Raw genomic sequence first — 18,674 nt, 5'->3', positions numbered from 1 at the left:
AGGACTAAGGTGCAGTCACCTTGAATTCTCATTTAACACAACTGTCTGATATATTTTAAATTGCCCCAAAGTTGAAATGTTTGAAAAAGTGCAATGTGCTTTTTTGGAGTTCATATCTCCAGTGGGCTTTTGGCCAGACACAGAAATTATACCTTTGGCATCATGTTGGGCTTCCCTTCTGTGTCCACATCTACTCCTGATCTTCCCAACAGCTCTGAGTAGAAATTAATTACCTGCTGTTGAAATCCTCGGAGTTCATGCCCTTCTCTGAGGATAAGCTGAAACAATTGGACTTTTGGGATGTGGATAAGTTCTCATCAGGAACCAGACTGAAATAATCAAAATTCCTTTTGTGTTACTGCTCAAAAGGGCCTTTCAGTAGGGGCAGGCTTTGATGTTGTTGAACCATGTGTGATGTACAATAGAACTGTCTTACTTGCCTGTGCTCTGGTGGCCCAGAATGATACCTAACTCAGAGTAGACAGTAAATTTGGAATTGAGTATTAAGGTATAAGCTTAAAAATGTTTTCTCAGCCATAATTTAGCAAATAAAAATTTTGAAATATTAGTAGAACCAGCGAGTAAAATGGGGTGAGAATAGAGACTTTATAGTATTTAGAATGATGCTCTTGGGGTTTCTCATGAGCCGCTCTGTATCAGTAATCCAGCTCAACTGAATCTGTGACCAGGGCCTGTGGGTCTTGAAGGTAAGTCCCAGCTATGTTCCCCAGTAGCTATGTGAACTTCAACATGTCACTTGCCATTTGGTCCTCTGTGTGACTATGTTATAAATCTCTGTAAAACAGCAGGTTGGATTGGAACCCAACTGAGATTTCTTCCAGCTCTAGCATAGTTTATCTAGAAATATTTGTTGGCATTGGCATTACATGCTACATTATAGGCTCCCTCCTAAATTCCTGTTTTGAATTTTGGTTTTGACCCTCTTCTTCCAGTAGAATCCAGTGTAAAGATTTCACCTGATTTCCAACAGTCCTGTAAAACTGTAACTTAGTCAACTGACCATACAGATCCATTTGTGGCTGTTACCTGAAGAGGTACCTGCTTGCCCATGTGTCTACCTTTTTTTGACCTATTCCTATGCCTTGGGCTTCATTATAATCTGTCTCAGACCAAAAAAAAAAAAAAAGCTTTCTGTTTTCTGGTAATATATGACAAAATTCTTTTGGTGAAGGGTAATTGTGTAGTATGTAAATCACACTTTGGAAATTTACTGTATTCTATTTCCCATGACATTGGTGGTTTCCTCTGTAAACATACCTTCTCATTTAGGCTGGTACTTGTAAGACTGATCATGTGACCCCACTCGAGATGGCTTCTCTGTGACTCCAAGCATTTGTCAGGCTGAGTCACCTTGTGATGACCTTGAATACTTTTAGCAAATCCCACTCATTTCAGAGGTCTCCCAAGAGAATCTACATTTGGAAGAAATCTGTGACTTCTAAAATTATAAAAGACCAATGTCAGTAGTATTTTTTAGCATTCGCCATTTGTATAATTGGGATTACTGCTATATGTGAGTCAGCGTCTGAAAGATGACCATTTGTAAAGAGAACTGGGTTGATTGGCTTATAAGTTCTAGGGCCTGGACAGTGACAGAACATTGGATCAGAGTGGCTCAGTGCAGTGCAAGATCTGTGCCCGTATTGGTTAAGAGCTGTGTTTAAGTTAGATACTGTTAGATTCTTTTGGTTGAGTAAAATGCCCCTGGGACTGCTGGGTTTACAGGCAGGGTGCATTTCACTTTGTGAAAGGGAAATGGTCTGGCCTCTGACCAGATGTTACAGGATTTCAAGAGAGGCAGCCGGTCATGAGAAGGGAGAGTGCTGACTAGGAGTTATGGGCTAGATCCTAGTCCTACCCCTGCCCACCTAATTCCTGTCATCTCATGAAAAATCAGAGTACCCCAGTCTGGCCAATCATCAGAATTGTTGGGGAGCTTTAAAACTATGGGTTCTTTGTTCTCATCCCTGGAGATTTAGAAAGTTTGAGCAAGGCTCAAGATCTTTGTTTTTTAAAAGCCCCTTCAGGCTTCTGATGATAAGCCTAGGAGCCATGGGCAGATGAGCTGTAAGGTTCCCTTCAGGGCTCCTTTTTTAAGTGGCAAATGAAAATTTCTGTGGGTGATTTTGCTGGAATATAATCTCTTCATATCCATGGGTTAAGTTGAGCATCTCTAGAGCTTACAAGAAGACAGGCTGGTAGTTAGGCTGAGATGAGCCCCTGGGGTCAGTGGCACAGTTGAGGTGATTGGGTGATTTTGTTTTACCAATAGCATTTTCTGGATTTCCAGGAAATAAACGGGTCTAGGGGCAGTGTAGCCTTCCCCACACATGAAGCATTCCTACTAGCTCCTGTCGGTCAGTGTGCCAGCAGGCTTTAGTTCCCCTTTCCCGTCTTGTAAGTTTCTTGTGTGTTGAGAAATATCTGGGCATCCCTCTGCTTTAAACTATTTTTTAAATGTTTGTTTATTTTTCTGAGAGAGAGAACAAGAAAGATCATGTGTGCTTGAGCAGGGGAAGGGTAGTAATGGGGAAATCCCAAGCAGGCTCTGTGCCTGAGAGTGGCTCTAACTCATGAATATGTGAGATCATGACCTGAGCTGAGATCAAGAGTTGGACACTCAACCGACTGAGCCATCCAGGTGCCCCAAAACTTTTGTAATTTTGTAATTTTTTATTTTCTAAGTCGGCTATGTGCCCAACATGTGTCTTGAACTCATGAATCCAAGATCCAGAGTCACATGCTCTAGGGGCGCCTGGGTGGCTCAGTCGGTTGAGGGTCTGACTTTGGCTCAGGTCATAATCTCACAATTTGTGGGTTTGAGCCCTCCATTGGGCTCCCTGCTGTCAGCCTGTCAGCCTGGAGCCTGCTTTGGGTCCTCTTTTTATCCCCTCTCTGCCTCTCCCTCGCTGTGCTCTCTCTCTCTCAAAAAAAAAAAATCACACACTCTACTGACTGAGCTAGCCAGGTACCCCCCTGTATCAAAACTCTTAAGAGCTTGTTTGTAATGCTGTATGTTGAATAGCACCTCACAGTTTATCTTTCTTTTTCTTTTAAGTTTATTAATTTATTTTGAGAGGAAGAATGTGTGGGTGCGGATGTGGGTGTGCGTGTGGGCATGCGCGTGAGCAGGGGAGGGGGGCAGAGAGAGGAGAGGAAATCTCAAACAGGCTCTGCAATCAGCATGGAGCCCAATGTGGGGATCCCACAACTAGGACGTCATGACCTGAGCCAATATCAAAGGTCAGACACTCAACTGATTGACACACTTAAGCGTCCCAGCACCTCACGGTTTTTCTGAACCCATTTGTTTATGACACCTCAAACACCTCACGGTGGTGGCAAGGGCCATTGTTAGAGCCATTTTACAAATAGACCAGTTGGTAGCAGAGTGGATTCCAGAACATAGTCTGTTGATGTCCAATCCCGTTAAACAAGACCATGTTGCTAATAAAAGGTGCTGTTAGTACAGAATTTAGACAGTGATAGCAAGAGATGGAGTTGAGCTTTAACCTGCCCACTGGGGCTTGCTGTGTACTTGAGGTACCTCCATTCTGTGAGGGCTCTTCCTGTTTAGAATATGAGATGAATTGAGTGCACTGACGTGAATAGTTGTCTGTAGTTACATAGGTGAGAATTCATATTATGCCACTCATCCCTCATAGTGCTCTTGAAGAATTTATACCCATATCTTTCCTTTATTTCAGTTCTTCCTGTCTACTTTTCTCCCCTTTCTTCTCCTTCTTCTCTAACAGTGTAGAAGAAACCATTCCTCCAAAATCTGGGCCACCTCATTCACTGTAAGCTCTACTCTGGGGTGCAGGGAGCGGGCATGGCTCTCGCAGAGGGGCAGCAGGGAGGTGGGTGTTGGACATGGTTTAAGAAGACTTCAGCTCAGCTGTGGGTCTTGGGTGAGTTGTTTCATCTTTGTGTGTTCTGTTTTAACACATTTAGGAAAATGTTTAAGAAAATGTTTCTAACCTTTTTGCCTGCTCTGAGAGTCCTGTTCTTTTCATGGTAGGAAAAAAAAAAAAACACATGCAGTTGGCTGAGTAGAAATGAAATTTATGTTTTGTTTTATGGGATTAAGGGAATTCTGCAACTAACAGCAAAGTAAGTAGCGTGTTGGGAGTGTTTAGAAGCTTCCAGGTTCCAGCAGCTCCAGTCTCTCTGTCTGTATGTATATATGACATCAATTTCCCTAAGATGGAAGTAATTCGCTTCTTATAAAGGCAAATGTTTTTTAAAAAAAAATCAGAAAGCATTGCAAAATATGAAGGTGAAAACAGTGATGACCCACGATCCCACAATGCATAGGAAACCACAGTTCACACTTTGGGGAACTTAGCCCTTCCAGGCTTTTGGATGTTTAGGACTATGTATTATTAAATTTTATTTTTTTAATTAAAAAATGTTTATTTATTCTAGGGGTGAGGGCAGAGAGAAGGAGATAGAGAATCCCAAGCAGGCTCTGCATCACCAGCACGGAGCCTGATGTGGGACTTGAACTCACTAACCAAGTTAGTTAGGTTACTCTCTCACTAACTGAGAGATCATGACCTGAGTTGAAATCAAGAGTTAGATGCTCAACTGATTGAGCTTCCAGGCGCCCCAGTTAATTTTTATTTTTAATGAGATAGTTTAAAAATTCTTTTAAAGTTTATTTATTTATTTTTAGAGGGAGAGTGCACGAGTAGGGGAGGGGCAGAGAAAGAGAATGAGAATAAATGAATCCCAAGCAGGTTCCATACCATCAGTTCCAATGTTGGACATTTAACTGATTGAGCCATCCAGGTGCCCCAAAATAATTTAAATAAAACATGATCATGTAAAAATTCAGATACTACCAAAGGGTTTACATAAAAATATCTTCCATTTTCTGCCCCATCTACTAATCCCATCCCACTTTCCAGAAGCATGCAAGCTTTTTAAAGAAATTTTTTATTTATTTTTGAGAGAGAGAGGGAGAGTGAGCGACTGAGAGCACACATGAGGGAGCGGCAGAGAGAGAAGGAGACACAGAATCTGAAGCAGGCCCCAGGCTCTGAGCTGTCAGCCCAGAGCCTGACATGGGGCTTGAACTCATGAGCCGTGAGATCATGACCTGAGCCAAAGTCAGAGGCTTAACCGAGTGAGCCACCCAGGCATCCCTAAGCATGCAAGCATTTTTAACGTTACTGTATCTTTCCAGAATGTCTCTCCCTACTTACATGTTTTTTGGCTATTCAAAGGTGATTTAACTTTTTTCCATTTAATTGAGAAATAATTGACATACATCACTATGTAACTTTAAGGTATACAACATGATGGTTTGATTTATGTATATTGTGAAATGATTGCCAGAATAGATTCAGTTAACATCCATCATCTCTACAGATAACATTTTTTAAAAAGAAAAGGAAAAACTTTTTTTTCTCTTGTGATGAGAACTCTTAGGATTAACTCTCTCTACTTTCCCATGTGATATACAGCAGCATTAGCTACAGGCATCATGTACCTTCCGTCCCTAGTCCTCCTTTCTCTCATAACTGGGTGTTTATACCTTTTGACCTTTTTCCAATTCCATCTTCTCCTGCCCCGCCCCCTATCGTCTACTCCCTTTTCCTTTGAGTTTGGTTTTTCTCCCCTGCCTCCTTTTGTTTATTTTTTTTAGATTCCACATATAAGTGAGATCATGCAGTATTTGTCTTTTCTCTGGCTCACTTAATTTACTTAGCATAATGCCTTCAGGGTTCATATGTTGCTGCAGGTGGTAGGATTCCCTCATTTTTTTCTGGCTGAAAAAGATTCCAGTGTATGTATGTATGTATGTTTCTAACCTTTTTGCCTGCTCTGAGAGTCCTGTTCTTTTCATGGTAGGAAAAAAACCCACATGCAGTTGGCTGAGTAGAAATGAAATTTATGTTTTGTTTTATGGGATTAAGGGAATTCTGCAACTAACAGCAAAGTAAGTAGCGTGTTGGGAGTGTTTAGAAGCTTCCAGGTTCCAGCAGCTTGTTTTTCTATTGGACACGTAGATTGTTTCCATGTCTTCGCCATTGGAAATAATGCTGCTATGATGATTTAATTTTTAAGTCACTTTTACTCTGGTGGTATTTATATGCAATGAAACATACTTTTTTAAAGTATATAGTTCCTTGTTGCTTTTTAATATTTTATTAAAAATTTTTTAATGTTTTTATTTTATTGAGAGAGAGACAGAGAACAAATGTGGGAGGGGCAGAGAGTGAGGGAGACAGAATCTGAAGCAGGGTCCAGGCTTTGAGCTGTCAGCACAGAGCTCCATGTGGGACTTGAATTCCCAGACTCGGGAGTTCATGTCCTGAGCCAAGGTTGGACGATTAACTAACTGACCCACCCAGGTGCCCCAGTATATCTTCTTTGAAGAAACATCTATTCAAGTCCTTTGCCCATTTTTACATTGGATGGTTTGTTTTTTGTTGCTGAGTTGTAGGAGTTCTTTATATATTTTGGATACTAGACCCTTACCAGATATATGTATTAGCAGATATTTTCTTCTATTCTGTGGATTGTATTTTCACTCTCTTGATAATGTTTTAATACACAAAAGTTTTTAATTTTGGTGAACCCTATCTAATTTTACTTTTATTGCCTTTGTTTTTGGTGTCCTATCCAAGAAGTCATTTCTGAATCCAGTAGAGTGAAAATTCTCCCCTGTTTTCTTCTAAGAAAAATTAGGCCTTTTTCTCTCTTTTTTTAAAAGGAAAATTGTAGGTCTTCTATTAGGTTTTTGATACATTTTGAGTTAAGGTTTTTTGATGGTGTAAGGTAAGGGTCCCATTTCATTCTTTTGCGTGTGGTTGTCAGTTTTCTCACTGCCATTTGTTGGAAAAACTGTCTCTTTCCGTTGGATGATCTTAGTACGCTTGTGGAAAGCTATCTTCTTTTCTTTCTTTTTTTTTTAAATGTTTGATTATTTTGTGAGAGAGTGCATGTGCAAGCTGGGAAGGGGAGAGAGAGAGGGAGAGAGAATCCCAAGCAGGCTCCATGCTGTCAGGGCAGTGTCCATCCCATGACCTGAGCTGAAATCAAGAGTCGGACGCTTAACCAACTAAGCCGCTCAGGAGCCCATCTCCTTCTCTTTTAAATGACAGAGATGATCTAACACTATGACAGTCATGATCCTCTCTCCTTCCCATCATATGAGTGTGATTTTATAATCTTGGGCTTTATTTTTCATACATTTACTGTCTCTCTGTAAGTGGATATACTTGTTTTGTGCCATGCATTTTTTTTAACCTTATATGCATTGCTATATGTGATGATTTTGTAAGACAGCACAAAGGTACTTTAGGTGGCTCTGCCATCACAGTGGATCGTGATGGACCAGTAGATTTTGCTGTTGTGAATAATGTTGTAGAGCACATCTTTGGACATAGGCTTTTTCATCAGGGTGAATGCCTAAAGGGTATAGAATCGCTCTTTGAAAGGATATGGACACCTACCCTCTGTGTGTCTAAACTGTTGTACCCATTTGTAGTTGGCATTGGTGAGTACATGAACCATACTGGGTATTAGCAAAACAAAAGTTGTCATAGATGAACATGATGATTCCCTTTGAATTCACTCATTCATTCAACAAATGTTTGAGTTTCGTCTATATGCCAGGCCCTGTTGAGATACTGGGAATCCACTAGTGAGTAGCACCAAAGCTTCTGTCAGAGATCTTCCCTGATTAGTGGGTGAGACAGAAACAAATGGACACATGGGCATGTCAAGTGGTTGAAATGCCATGGAGAGGACTTAAACAGGTGACAGGCATGTATGTCCAGGCTGGGTTAGAGCTAGGCTTGGACTGAAGCAGCTGGGGAAGGAAGGAAAGGAAAGAAGGTGTGTCACTCAGTGTCACCTGAATGGAAACGGTAGAAGCAGAGGAGTAAGCTGGGGAGTATCTGAGAGAAAGTAGTCCAGGCAGGGTCTTGAGATGGACAGAATGTGCTTGTTACTGTTGAAGAAGAGCAGGAGCCCATGTAGCTGGAGGTGCAGAAGGCAGAAAGGTAGGAGCCCTGGAGGACCCCATCACACCGGGCCTGTCTCTGAGTGAGGGTTGAGTGATCTGTGTTCTGATCCAGTCGCTCTGGCTGCTGTGGAGATAGATTGTAGGAGGACTAGGGTGGAGACTGGGGGTGGGGTGGGAGGGTGGGAGGCTCTGATGGTATCCCAGCAAGAGAAGGTGGTGGCATCAGTCAGGGTGGGGGAAGGGCTGGATTCTGGGTGTGTTTTGAGGGGAGAGTGAACAGGATGCACTGAGGGATTGGATGGGGGGAGAAGGGAAAATGACCAAAGATTTCTGACTTGAGCATATGGAGGGGTGGAGTAGCTCTTGACAGAGAGATGGGGAAGAAATAGGCAACAGCTAGACTCTGGTACCTTAATTCGGTTTGTAATTTGCGTTTCTTTAAATGTAAGTCCACTTCAGCATTTTTCACATGTTTGTTTTGTTTATTTTGGCTCATGGTGTTTGTAAATTTAACATTTACACTGAATGGCATAGAGCAAGTAATCCATGCTCCTCCAGAAACAGGGCTCCCAGCCTTGTCAAATCATGAGGATGCCCCACTCTTAGAGCAGGAGCTGAGAGTCGAGCTGCTTTCAGGAGTTTCTTTTCAGGAACCCATGATGTCCTGGAAGAGCTCTGGGTTGGTAGTCAAACTGCCTGTTCAGTTAGGCTGCCCAGGCCTGGTGTTTGGGCCTAGGAAGGAGGGTGATTGACCCAGGCCTCTCTCTGCAGAGAGCTGGCTTTGCGTGAACAGCACAGGGGGTAGAAGACAACCAGGTGTGCCTGGAGCTATCACGTGTTCTGGATTTGTGTGGCAGTTGTGATTCCAGATATTCTGTCCTTGTGTCCTCATTGTCAAAAATGGAACCCAAACCTTCATAGGCACTTGTTAACAAGAGGGATTGAAATGTGTCGCATCTGTAAACCTAAAGTTTTCAGTGCACACCTGTGCACTGTGGTGACTCCAAGACTTCCTGTGAACACCTAGGTGATTGGAGTACCATGCAGGATGACATCTGGTGGCAGACTCCTTTTGGTCTGTAGCATTTCCAAGGTGTCCTATCTTCCTTGACTGCTGGACCAGAGATACATGTGGTGGGAAAGCTGGCCTGCCGGAAATGTGGGCCCTTTGGGGAGGAAGCAGTCCTCCTTCCTGTCCCTCTTTCTCCCAGGCTCTGGAGGTGACTCCACGGACAGAGGTAGGCCTATGGGTGCAGAGCAAGCCGGGATTGGCAGCTGGCCTTTCCTATCAGGTGCTAAGGGCTCTCGTTTGAACACCAACACCAAGCCTGGAGGCACCCAGCCTGGCTGAGTGTTCAGCAGATAAAAAGTTCAGCCCTGAGTCCCTCTGTGTGAAGCAGCTTTAGTGGGTCCTGAAAACAGGCCTGACTGTTCTGCCTCACCTAACAGCAGGAAATGCTCTGTGTGGGGAATGTGGTCTTGGGTTTTCCCCTCAGTTATAGAATTTGGGGAATTTTCTGTGGTTTAAAGCAAACTCTTCCAATTCTTACATTGTGAACCGAGCAGAAAAGTTAAGAGATTATAGAGTTACACGCATCCACACTCCTCTTGTTTAAACAGTGATTAGTGTTTTATCATAACTGCTTTATCTTTGTATATATGTCTTATTTTTCTTTGAGCCATTTGGAAGTACATTGCAGTCATTATGAAACTCCACCTCTTATTAGTTTATTACCCATCTGAGCATAATGACTGGGTTTTGTTATTCATTTTTGGCCTAGCCATGGGGGCCTGTGTCAAGGTCTCAAGTGTTCAGGGAGCAGTGGCATAGACAATAGGCCTCAGTCAAGAGCAGCTGGGCCCACATCCATGCTCACTCCCTGCATTAGCAATGCTTTCTTATTTCTTGCCTCAGTTTAGAACTTTAAAATATGTATGGTGCAGCGGGCCAGTTCATGAAAAGGAATGAGCAGCTCAGAGCCTAGAGCCTGGAGCCTGCTTCCGGTTCTGTGTCTCCTTCTCTCTCTGCCCCTCCCCCTCTCATGCTCTGTCTCTCTCTGTATCAAAAACAAATAAAACATTAAAAAAAAAAAAGGAATGAGGGAGGACAGGTCACCCTGTGCCCATACATCACCCTGTGTCCTTTTTCCTGCCCAACCGCCTGGAGCCCCATTTGCTTACATTCAGCATACCCCTCTGTGCTGTGGTGGCCATGACCCTGGACATGTTCTGCACTTTTTCCAGCTCTATATAATTACTATAGCTTTATTCTGCTGGTCTGTAAACAGGCTGTAAACTCCCTCATAAAGGTGTTAAATGAGAATGATGTATGTGTAAATACCTTGTTCTATGCTAGCAGGGAGTAGAAATTCAATAACTACAGGCACACCTCATTTTATTGTGCTTTTGCTTTATTGTGCTTTGAAGGTAATTGAAATTTTTTTTTAATCTTTTTTCTTACAAATTGAAGGTTGGACAACTCTGCATCTAGTGAGTCTGTCAACTCCATTTTCCTACTAGTGTTTGCACACTGTGTTTCATGTTTTGGTAATTCTCGCAGTATTTCAACGTGTTCATTATTCTCTTTGTTATAGTGATCTGTGATTAGTGACTACAACTTGCTGAAAGCTCAGATGATAGTTAACATGTTTTAGCAATAAAGTATATTTTAATTACGTACATTGCTTTTTTTAAAAAGGTTTTTTAAACATTTTTTTTTAGTGTTTATTTTTGAGAGAGAGAAGGACAGAGCATGAGTGGAGGAGGGTCAGAGAGAGGGAGACACAGAATCAAAAGCAGGCTCCAGGGTCTGAGCTGTCAGCACAGAGCCTGATGTGAGGCTCCAACTCACAAACATGCGAGATCATGACCTGAGCAAAATCGGAAGCTTAACCAACGGAGCCACCCAGGCACCCCTAAAAAAGTTTTTAAAAAATGTTTTATTCTGAGAGAGTGTGAGCGTGAGAAGAGTCAGATGCTTGAGTGACTGAACCGCCGAGGCATGCCTCATTTGACTTGCGTTATTGTGATACTTGCAGAGATACCAGCAATATCTCCGAGGTATGCCTGTATTGTTTTGCTTCCTTCCTAATAGGTGTTAAGGAAATACGGATGTTAAAGTGAGCAGTCAAGTCGATCCTGCTCACTTGCTCAGGTGTAGTTTACTGACAGCCTAGCTTTGTCCTCAGAGAATCTTGGGCTCTTTCAAGGTCAGGAGGGCATCTCAGGAACCTCAGGGCCCCTACCTGGGAGAAACTGTGGCAGCCACTCACCCAGGTCGCTTAGGCTGTGCTTTGCCTCTTCCCACCTGCCCCAGCCCAGGGACAGCTCTGTTTGAGTGGTTTATACAAGAGGACTCTACCTGAAGAAGATGAGGAACAAGATAAAGCTGCTCTGGGTCTGGAAGGAGTCCAGGGTGGCCGACTCAGATACCTTTAAGGCCCTGTGTGGAGCTTGCTGCCAGGCTGTTCTGCCACAGGTCACTTTGTTTCCTTTATTATGCTGCAGACTACCCCTGCTCTGTGGCCCCTCCTCCCTGAGCTATGGGTGGGACTGCTTAGAAACCCTGGCAAATGCAAGGGGGTAGGGCTTGGGAGAAGGTTTCAGATGAAGAAATAGCCTGAGGGCACACTGTGAGGCTGCTAATTTGCTGGAGGCTTCTTGCACCAGCCACCAGCCCTGAGACACCAGCCATCACTGGTCTTCCTTAGGAGGGGACTTCTGCCGGCCCCCAGGGAATGAGAATTAGCAGAGAGCACCTGCTACCCCTGCCCCACTGCTCCCTTCATCCCCTGGTAGAGTAGTGCATGAACTTCACCAGGCAGGGAGCTAAGCGGCATGAGTGGGACCCCTGTCCACAGGTGCTGGTGGCCAAGCAGCCTGGTGCCTGCAGAGCCTTGCAGTGGCACTAGGTGGCACTCCCACCTAGGGGAGTACCAACAAGGTGGGAGGTCACCCAGTGTGGCTGGAAGGGACTTCTTTCAGGGTGAGAATGTAACTTTTGTTTTTCCCAGACCTGTGGACTGGTTTATGAGTTTTCTAAACACCAGTCTGCCTGAGAGGCTTAGAATGGTTACAGAGGAGCTCTGATAGACCCGGACTGTCCCTGTTGTTCATTTTACTGGGAGAGCAAAGGTGTTTCAGAGGCTCTTCAGCAAATGAAGCCCGGGCTTTTGTTTTCCTCTCCTAAGTGTAACTTAGGCCTGGTCTGGAAGTACTCGTGGCTTTGGGTAAGTCACAGTGGTCCTCCAGGATCTTTCTGGTTCTGGAATTTAGTGCTGCCGGGATTGTGTGATCTTCCTGTGCTTTAACTCCATTTTATCCCATCTCCTGGTGTGTTTGCTTAGAGCTCTGGGGTGAGAGGGGGCCTTACATCTCACCGAGGCTCAGAGAATGCTGTGGGCCCAGGCTGGGAGACTTCAAGGAGCAGCTCCTGTGCTGGAACCTGAACCCCAGAGGGCTGGAACTCCACATAGTGCACCCCTGCTGCCCTATCCCTGCCATGCATTGGAAGTGTCCAGTGTTATGGAAGTCCACAAGGAGGAACCCTGCCCGTCTTCTGCTCTTCTCCTCGCTGTGGCATCCCAGACCTGTAGCTTGTCACAGCACTTGCTTAGTGGATCCAGATGAGGACAGGGGCTTTGTCTTACTCCAGGCCACCTAAGCCCAGCTGCCCAGCTTCACAAGCCGAAAGATTCTTTCTTCCTGTTTCAAATGTTGCTTTAGAAATCAAATTCTCAGGGCACCTGGTGGCTCATTTGGTTGTGTCTGATTTCAGTTCGGGTCCTGATCTCATGGTTTGTGAGTTTGAGCCCTGCATTGGGCTTGTTGCCTTTAGTGCAGAGCCTGCTTCAGATCTTCTGTCCCTCTCTCTCTGACCCTCCCCCACTCATGCTCTCTCTCTCTCAAAAATAAACGCTTAAAGAAAGAAAGAAATAAAATCCTCAGTGGTCAGAAGCAGCTAGGGTTGTACCCTTGTTCAGTAGCCTAGAACATGGAAGACAGCCTTCTGAGGCAGTCTGACCACTGGATGAGGTGCTGGCTCCTGAATTCCACACCTTTTTTGTTTGTTTTTGGTGTTCACTGTCACTCTGTCTCACCTAGAAAATGTCAAACTGGTGCATTCTCTTCATCTCCTGTGGAGTTAGTGCTTAGTGGGTCTGGAGTGTAAAATGCTGACCCCCCCAGGCTGGGCCCTGCCATCTACTGGGGTAGAAAGATACTGCAAGAATCACCTCACAGCCTGGGGCTAGAGGGGAACCTTGCTTACTGAGTCTAGTTCGGGGTCTATCCCAGATTTCGTGTGGCAGGGGATTTGTATAACAGGGGCGTGTCTGCCTAGAGGATAGAGGGTGGCGGTCGGGGCAGCCTGTGCCTTCTGGGTGGAGTATGGGAAAGTGCCAAGTATTTAGACGCCTTGTGCATGCTTCAGGGGCTAGAAAAAGTAGCTAGAGGTGGCTTACTGCTCAGTCCCAGGAAGCTGGCCCTGTATGAGGTCAGCCACACGCCACACGTGGAGGCCTGGGACTGCCCGAGTTGGAGTGAAGAGGGAGAATGGCTTCCAGGCCCAGGAAGTATCTCCGGGAAATCCCGTGACGGGGCGGGGCTGGTTCTCTGGCTGCAGCCCCTCCTCTTAAAGGGGCCCTGGGCCCGGTGTCTGGGTCTGGCCTGAGGGCGGAGCCGTGTCTGCCGGCTTCTGGTGTCCGCCCTCTGTCCTGTCCCACCCCGGGTGGTCCGAGCGCCTGCCCGCCTGCTGCGCCTTCCTCCCCGAGCAGCGCCTCCTTGGGAGTTGGTGCCTAACGCCCAGCAGGACTGATCTGCCTGCCGGTGAGTGATCGCCCGGAGCCTGTAGCGGGGCCTCCCTGGGTCCCGGTCTCCCCTTGGAGCTGCGGAGGGGCTGGAGAGCCCACCCCACAGTCTCCATCCCTTTGGGGGTTTCTCCTGCTCCACATGGTGGGTCACTGACTGCGCCGGATGAGCTCACTTCCGCCGGGTTGGGCATCATAAGGCCTTCGGCCTCAGGCTGGGAAAGGGAAAAAGCTGGGGCTCCAAGTCCCCTCTTGCTTGAGAGATTTCCTCAGTGTCTTGATTTCCTCAGTGACTGGTGCCAGTTAGGGAAGGAAGCTACCCTGTTCCTCAGTGGGACCCAGAGGTGTCCCCAGGGCCTCACCCAAGGGGCAGAGAGGGGGTGACAAGCAGCCATTCAGAGAGTCCCAAACCCAAAGGAATGTTCTTTTTCTTTGCGGGATTCTTAAATTTCTTAGAAGCCCCATGATTCGGGGAGCTCTGTCCCCACCTCCACTCACCCTTCCCTGGCTACTGGCTTGAAAGAAGTGTTTCTGAGTCCTTCTCTTTGCTTCTTCTAATCTTGCCCAATGCTTCCCCAAGATGGCTCACCCATTTCACATGGGGAGAATCCATTTTCCCTGTTTCCTGTTTTTGAAGTTTTGTCTGCTTCTAATCCTGGAACACAGGGAGGAAGGGTTGGTGGTCCCACCTGGACACAGCTGCCTGTGTCCTGCTTCAGGTGAGCTGGGTAAGGAGTGGCCCTGCCTTCCAGGGTGGAAGCGGGCGCAGAGAATCAAGCAGGTAGACACAGGATTTGGGGAAATGGGTACACTGAGGCTTTCTGCTGTGATGCTTCAGGGGGAGCGACCCTGGCAAGTTCTGCTCAGGGACCTAGAGCAAATTTCTTAGGTTGTCTCCGGCAGGATGTGTGTCTGGCTGTAAGGCCCTTGGTGCTCAGGGAGAGCTTATGGGAGGTGCGGGGTAAGACAGTCTGACTCCATCCCTGCCTTCCTGGCCTTGTCAAGACTTAAACCTGAATCCACCAAAGTCCAAGGGAACCAGTCAGGAGCATGGCCCCCTACCCCCACACCTGTAGTAACTGGTAACTGGCCTGGGTTCTTCCATTTGACTTCAGTTGGATTGTTCCATTCCACTTAGAGGGGTATTGTTGCCTTCATCACAGGTTGTGAGGGGGTAGAGGGGGATGTGTCGGGTGTGAATATCCAGAACAGAATGTCTGGACAAAAGTGACCCCCTACCTCGTCCTGTTGGGCCATCGAATCCTACTCATAGGAGCAGCAAGTGTCCATGTGATCTGGGCTCTTTCAGAACTACTGCTTCCACTCTGTCCCCTTCTTTCTTGCCACTGGGAGCAAACCTCTGTGCTCCCAGAGTTTGGGTTTGGAAATGGAGGTGAGGTGTTGGGAGTCAGGTCTAGGGGATGAGGCTGCACCAGGTCTTGGGTGGAAGTGAGGTGTGGTGTTTCTGAGCAGAACAGAGCTCTGGGCCAGGGTTGCTGCTATGATCTGAGCCTCGAAGGGGTGAGCAGGAGGAGTGACCCTTCCCATTTTTCAGATGAGGAAACTGATGGCCACAGAGGACCTGTGACTTGCAAGGCCTTTCCCAGCTCTCAGTGCAGGGCAGCCAGGACTGCAGTAACTGGATTGTCCCTCTCCCCCACCGAAGCCTAGCCTCTGAGTTCCCCTGTTCAGTATGGCTGACCCTTAGACCTGTGATAACTTTAAACTCCTACTGGTCACGGCTCACAACTCCTCTCCACAGAGTGTCCTTGAGAGGGGCAGAGAGGGAATGTATCTGCACTTCCCTTGCTTCAGGGAGCCTTGCTTGCTGGTTCCTCATCTAGGCCTGGCTCCAGGGAGCCAGAGAGTGAGAAAACTTTGGCTTGGGGTCCAGGGGTCACTGCAGGTGTGGAGGGCAAGTGGGGGCACTGTGATGGGGAGGCAAGGAGCACTGTTGGCATAGGAAGTAGCAGGAATGAATGAGCCTCAGGGAGCCCCTTTCCTCCATCCTGCAGCTTTGAGCTAGACAGAGGGTGCTGAGCCTGTTTCCTGGGGACAGGTGAATTCATGTATGCTCCCTGGGGACCTTTTGGGACCCATGAATGGTGACTTGGAAGAAGCCTGACAGTCTGCTCCCTGACCCATTTCGGAAGAGAAGGTAGAGTGGTGGTGGAGGTAGGACTGAGGGCTCAGGACATCCTCTTAGCCCTGTGGAGCCAGTTTCTAGAGTCTAGGGGGCCCAGCCCAATTGCTGCTATCCTAGAGCACCCTGCACTGCAGGAGGAAGGGTGAGGGCCCACTTTACCATGATGGGCCGTGAGGCCTGGAGGCCCTGGCATAAATAAAATGGCAGAGGCACACAGCAGGAATCTGCTTTGAGGACCTGAGGTTTTGGGCCACACTAGCTTTGTCTCTGGGCTCCAGCATGTGCCTTTCTGGCAGCATGCTGCGGTGGTCACTGTCCCATGTGGGAGCCTAGTGAGGAAAATAGGCAGGAGGAGACTGGAGCCCCTATCCTCTTCCACAAGGCCTCACTGGCCTCACAGGAATCCCAGGTGTGCACTCAGTTCAAGCTTTTTAGGGTGGGGGAAAGAGCCTTGCCTAGAAGTCAAGCACTGTGCCCAACACTGACTGCCTGCCACCTGGGGACAGGAGGCCATTGTGCAGCCCCATTGTCTGGTGGGCTGTGGAGGAGTGGGGTGTGTGCTGTCACATGGGTGATATAGTTGAGGTGAACTGTCATAGATGGGAAAGTTAGCAGGAGGCTCAGCACGGATGGGGGATAGACACAGTAATGTCCCTGGGTCCCTGGGCCTGGCCCTTGGAACAGTGGAGGCTTGTGTGCATATCTGCTTCTGGGTGAGGCCAGGTGCACAATGGCCTGGGGATATCTGCTGGAGGAGTCTGGGTCCAGGGTGGCCCAGGCCTTGCCACTTCTTTGGTCGGGTCTGGAAATCCATGCTTACTTTTGGATGTTAGTCAACCTGCGCTGGCTCCCACTGCACACTGATTGCACTCCCAGGGATTTGACTTGCCAGAGGCTGGCATTTTCATCTCTGGCTGAGGTGGCTTTGCAGGGCATCAGACAGTCACCCTTGTGTGGGTGGAGCCATGTCTGATTGGGGGCCTTTCGTTCTGGGGGCCTCTTGTTCTGCTGTGAGTCAGTTGGCTGTGTAGGGGTTGGCATTTGGCCTGAGGCTGGGTCCTTGACTGCATCAGCTTTCTGCCTTGGGAGCTTCTCTTGGGGCCTGCATCTCTGCATCGAAGATGATGGCAGGTGCCTGTCCTCTCTGTAGCCTGCAGTGGGATTGGAGGTCAGGCTGGGTGGGTCCTTGACTGTCCCTGGGCTCAGACAGCAATGACTGTGGAATGTTTGCTCTTTGTTATCTGTGAGGGCCTGTGGGCGTGTCCTCCTAGATCCCCAGGCAGGGCCAGAGTGCTGTCCACAGCAAAGATTGGTGTGCAGGGGCTGGTTTGGGCCTCAGTCCTGGTTGGTTTTCCTTCAGGTCAGATCATGGGTGTGCTCATCTGCTGAGGAGGCCTTGGGGGGTCCGTGCCAGATTGGGAAGCTCTGAAGCCCGGCTGTGGGGGGCTGGTGAGAGAGCTGGAGTAGGTCAGGTGTCCAGCGTCTGACCCCCACTGCGCCTCTCCTGCCTTCCTGCTCCCTCATTCCTCAGATGCTACTTTGTCACCTGAATGGAAAATGGGTCAGGTCCTGGCGAGGGAGGGGCTGCCTGAGCTGCAGACAGGCCGACTCTGGGTGCCCGCCTGGAGCACAGGGCTCAGATTCCAAGCTTGTGCTTCTTGGGCCCACAGGCGCCTGGTCCCTTCCCTGCCATTTAGCTCACTGGAACAGGCAGGTGGCCCAGCCTGGGGACAGAGTGGGCGGAGGGCAAGGGCTTGTGTCCGAGGCCTCAAGCCCCTGCCACTTTCCAAGCAGGTGTGACCGTGCCTGTCTTCACAATAGCCCCAACCTCTAAGCTGTACCCAGTGACCCCCGGGACTCAACCGAGCTTGGAAGCGGCCACCAGGCAGCCAGCCTGAGGAGTGGTGACAGCGCAGGAGCTCCTGGCTGGGGGGAAGGGAGGAAGGAGGAGAAACAAAGGCGAGTGTGCCTGGCACCGCCCACCATGTGTCAGTCAGAGGCTCGGCGAGGACCGGAGCTCCGAACGGCGAAATGGTGAGATGCTGCCTGACGCGTCCTAACCCCACTGTGCCCCGCCACAACCTCCGGAAGGTCAGAGTTCATGTCCAGCGGCCCCGAGGTGGAAGTGGTGGCAGGGGGCTAGGGGATCAGCCCCCGAGACTGGAGGGGCCCGGTCCGGGGGGCCTGAGTCGGAGAGCCCGCTTCAGGTACCTGGGGGAGGTGGAGCGGGCTGGTGGCCTAGTGTCTGCTACCCCCTAATTGCTGCTCCCAGGCCCCCACCCCTAGTGCCCCCCACCCTGCTTGGGAGAGGTGCCGCTCTTCTAGGATTGGTCCCTGGGCTTCTGCAATGATCAGGGCGGGTGGGGGAAGCCCTGGGGACAGCAGGAGTTTGTTCAGCTTTGTTTGGCTCCTACCACCTTCCTGGACCTTTGGAAAACACGGTGGAGTGGGGTGGGGTGGGTTGAAAGAGCATGAACCCAGGGAATCTGGTGAGCTATGTATGGAAAGAAGCATCTTCCATTGCCATCATTGAATAGCAGGTGCCTGGCCATTAGCTTCGTTCTCCATTTTTTTCTTTTTGGTATCAGCTGAGATGCCTCTTTGTTCCTTGGTTTGTTCAGCAACTGGAGGCAGAGGACATGGCTTTGAGAGCACACAGGCCCAGATGGGAGCCTTAGATTATCCAGTTGAATGCAGTCTTTTTGCAAATGAGGAAACT

At 48.0% G+C, this 18,674-nt stretch overlaps 1 protein-coding gene across 8 annotated transcripts in view; it reads left to right on the top strand.

Annotated features, from left to right (window-relative positions):
- The window catches only part of PISD (phosphatidylserine decarboxylase), a 34,209-nt gene that overhangs the window by 10,036 nt on the left and 5,499 nt on the right, over positions 1–18,674 (top strand). Inside the window, exons 1-2 of one of the 8 annotated variants that reach the window (XM_029922670.1) lie at positions 13,477–13,828; positions 17,750–18,046. The exons of 3 other annotated variants lie outside the window; for them this stretch is intronic. In XM_029922670.1, coding sequence (XP_029778530.1) covers positions 17,987–18,046 — 60 coding nt within the window. In that variant the 5' untranslated portion in view covers positions 13,477–13,828; positions 17,750–17,986. Of the gene's footprint in view, positions 1–13,476; positions 13,829–17,749; positions 18,163–18,674 lie in introns of those variants that run through there. 4 more of the 8 variants (XM_029922666.1, XM_029922671.1, XM_029922669.1 and 1 more) reach the window with 4 other exon arrangements.

The sequence above is a fragment of the Suricata suricatta genome, chromosome 14, assembly GCF_006229205.1.
Source record: "Suricata suricatta isolate VVHF042 chromosome 14, meerkat_22Aug2017_6uvM2_HiC, whole genome shotgun sequence".
Lineage (NCBI taxonomy): Eukaryota > Metazoa > Chordata > Mammalia > Carnivora > Herpestidae > Suricata > Suricata suricatta.
The sequence above is the reverse complement of the archived record's forward strand: the minus strand, read 5'-3'. Positions and strand labels throughout refer to the sequence as shown.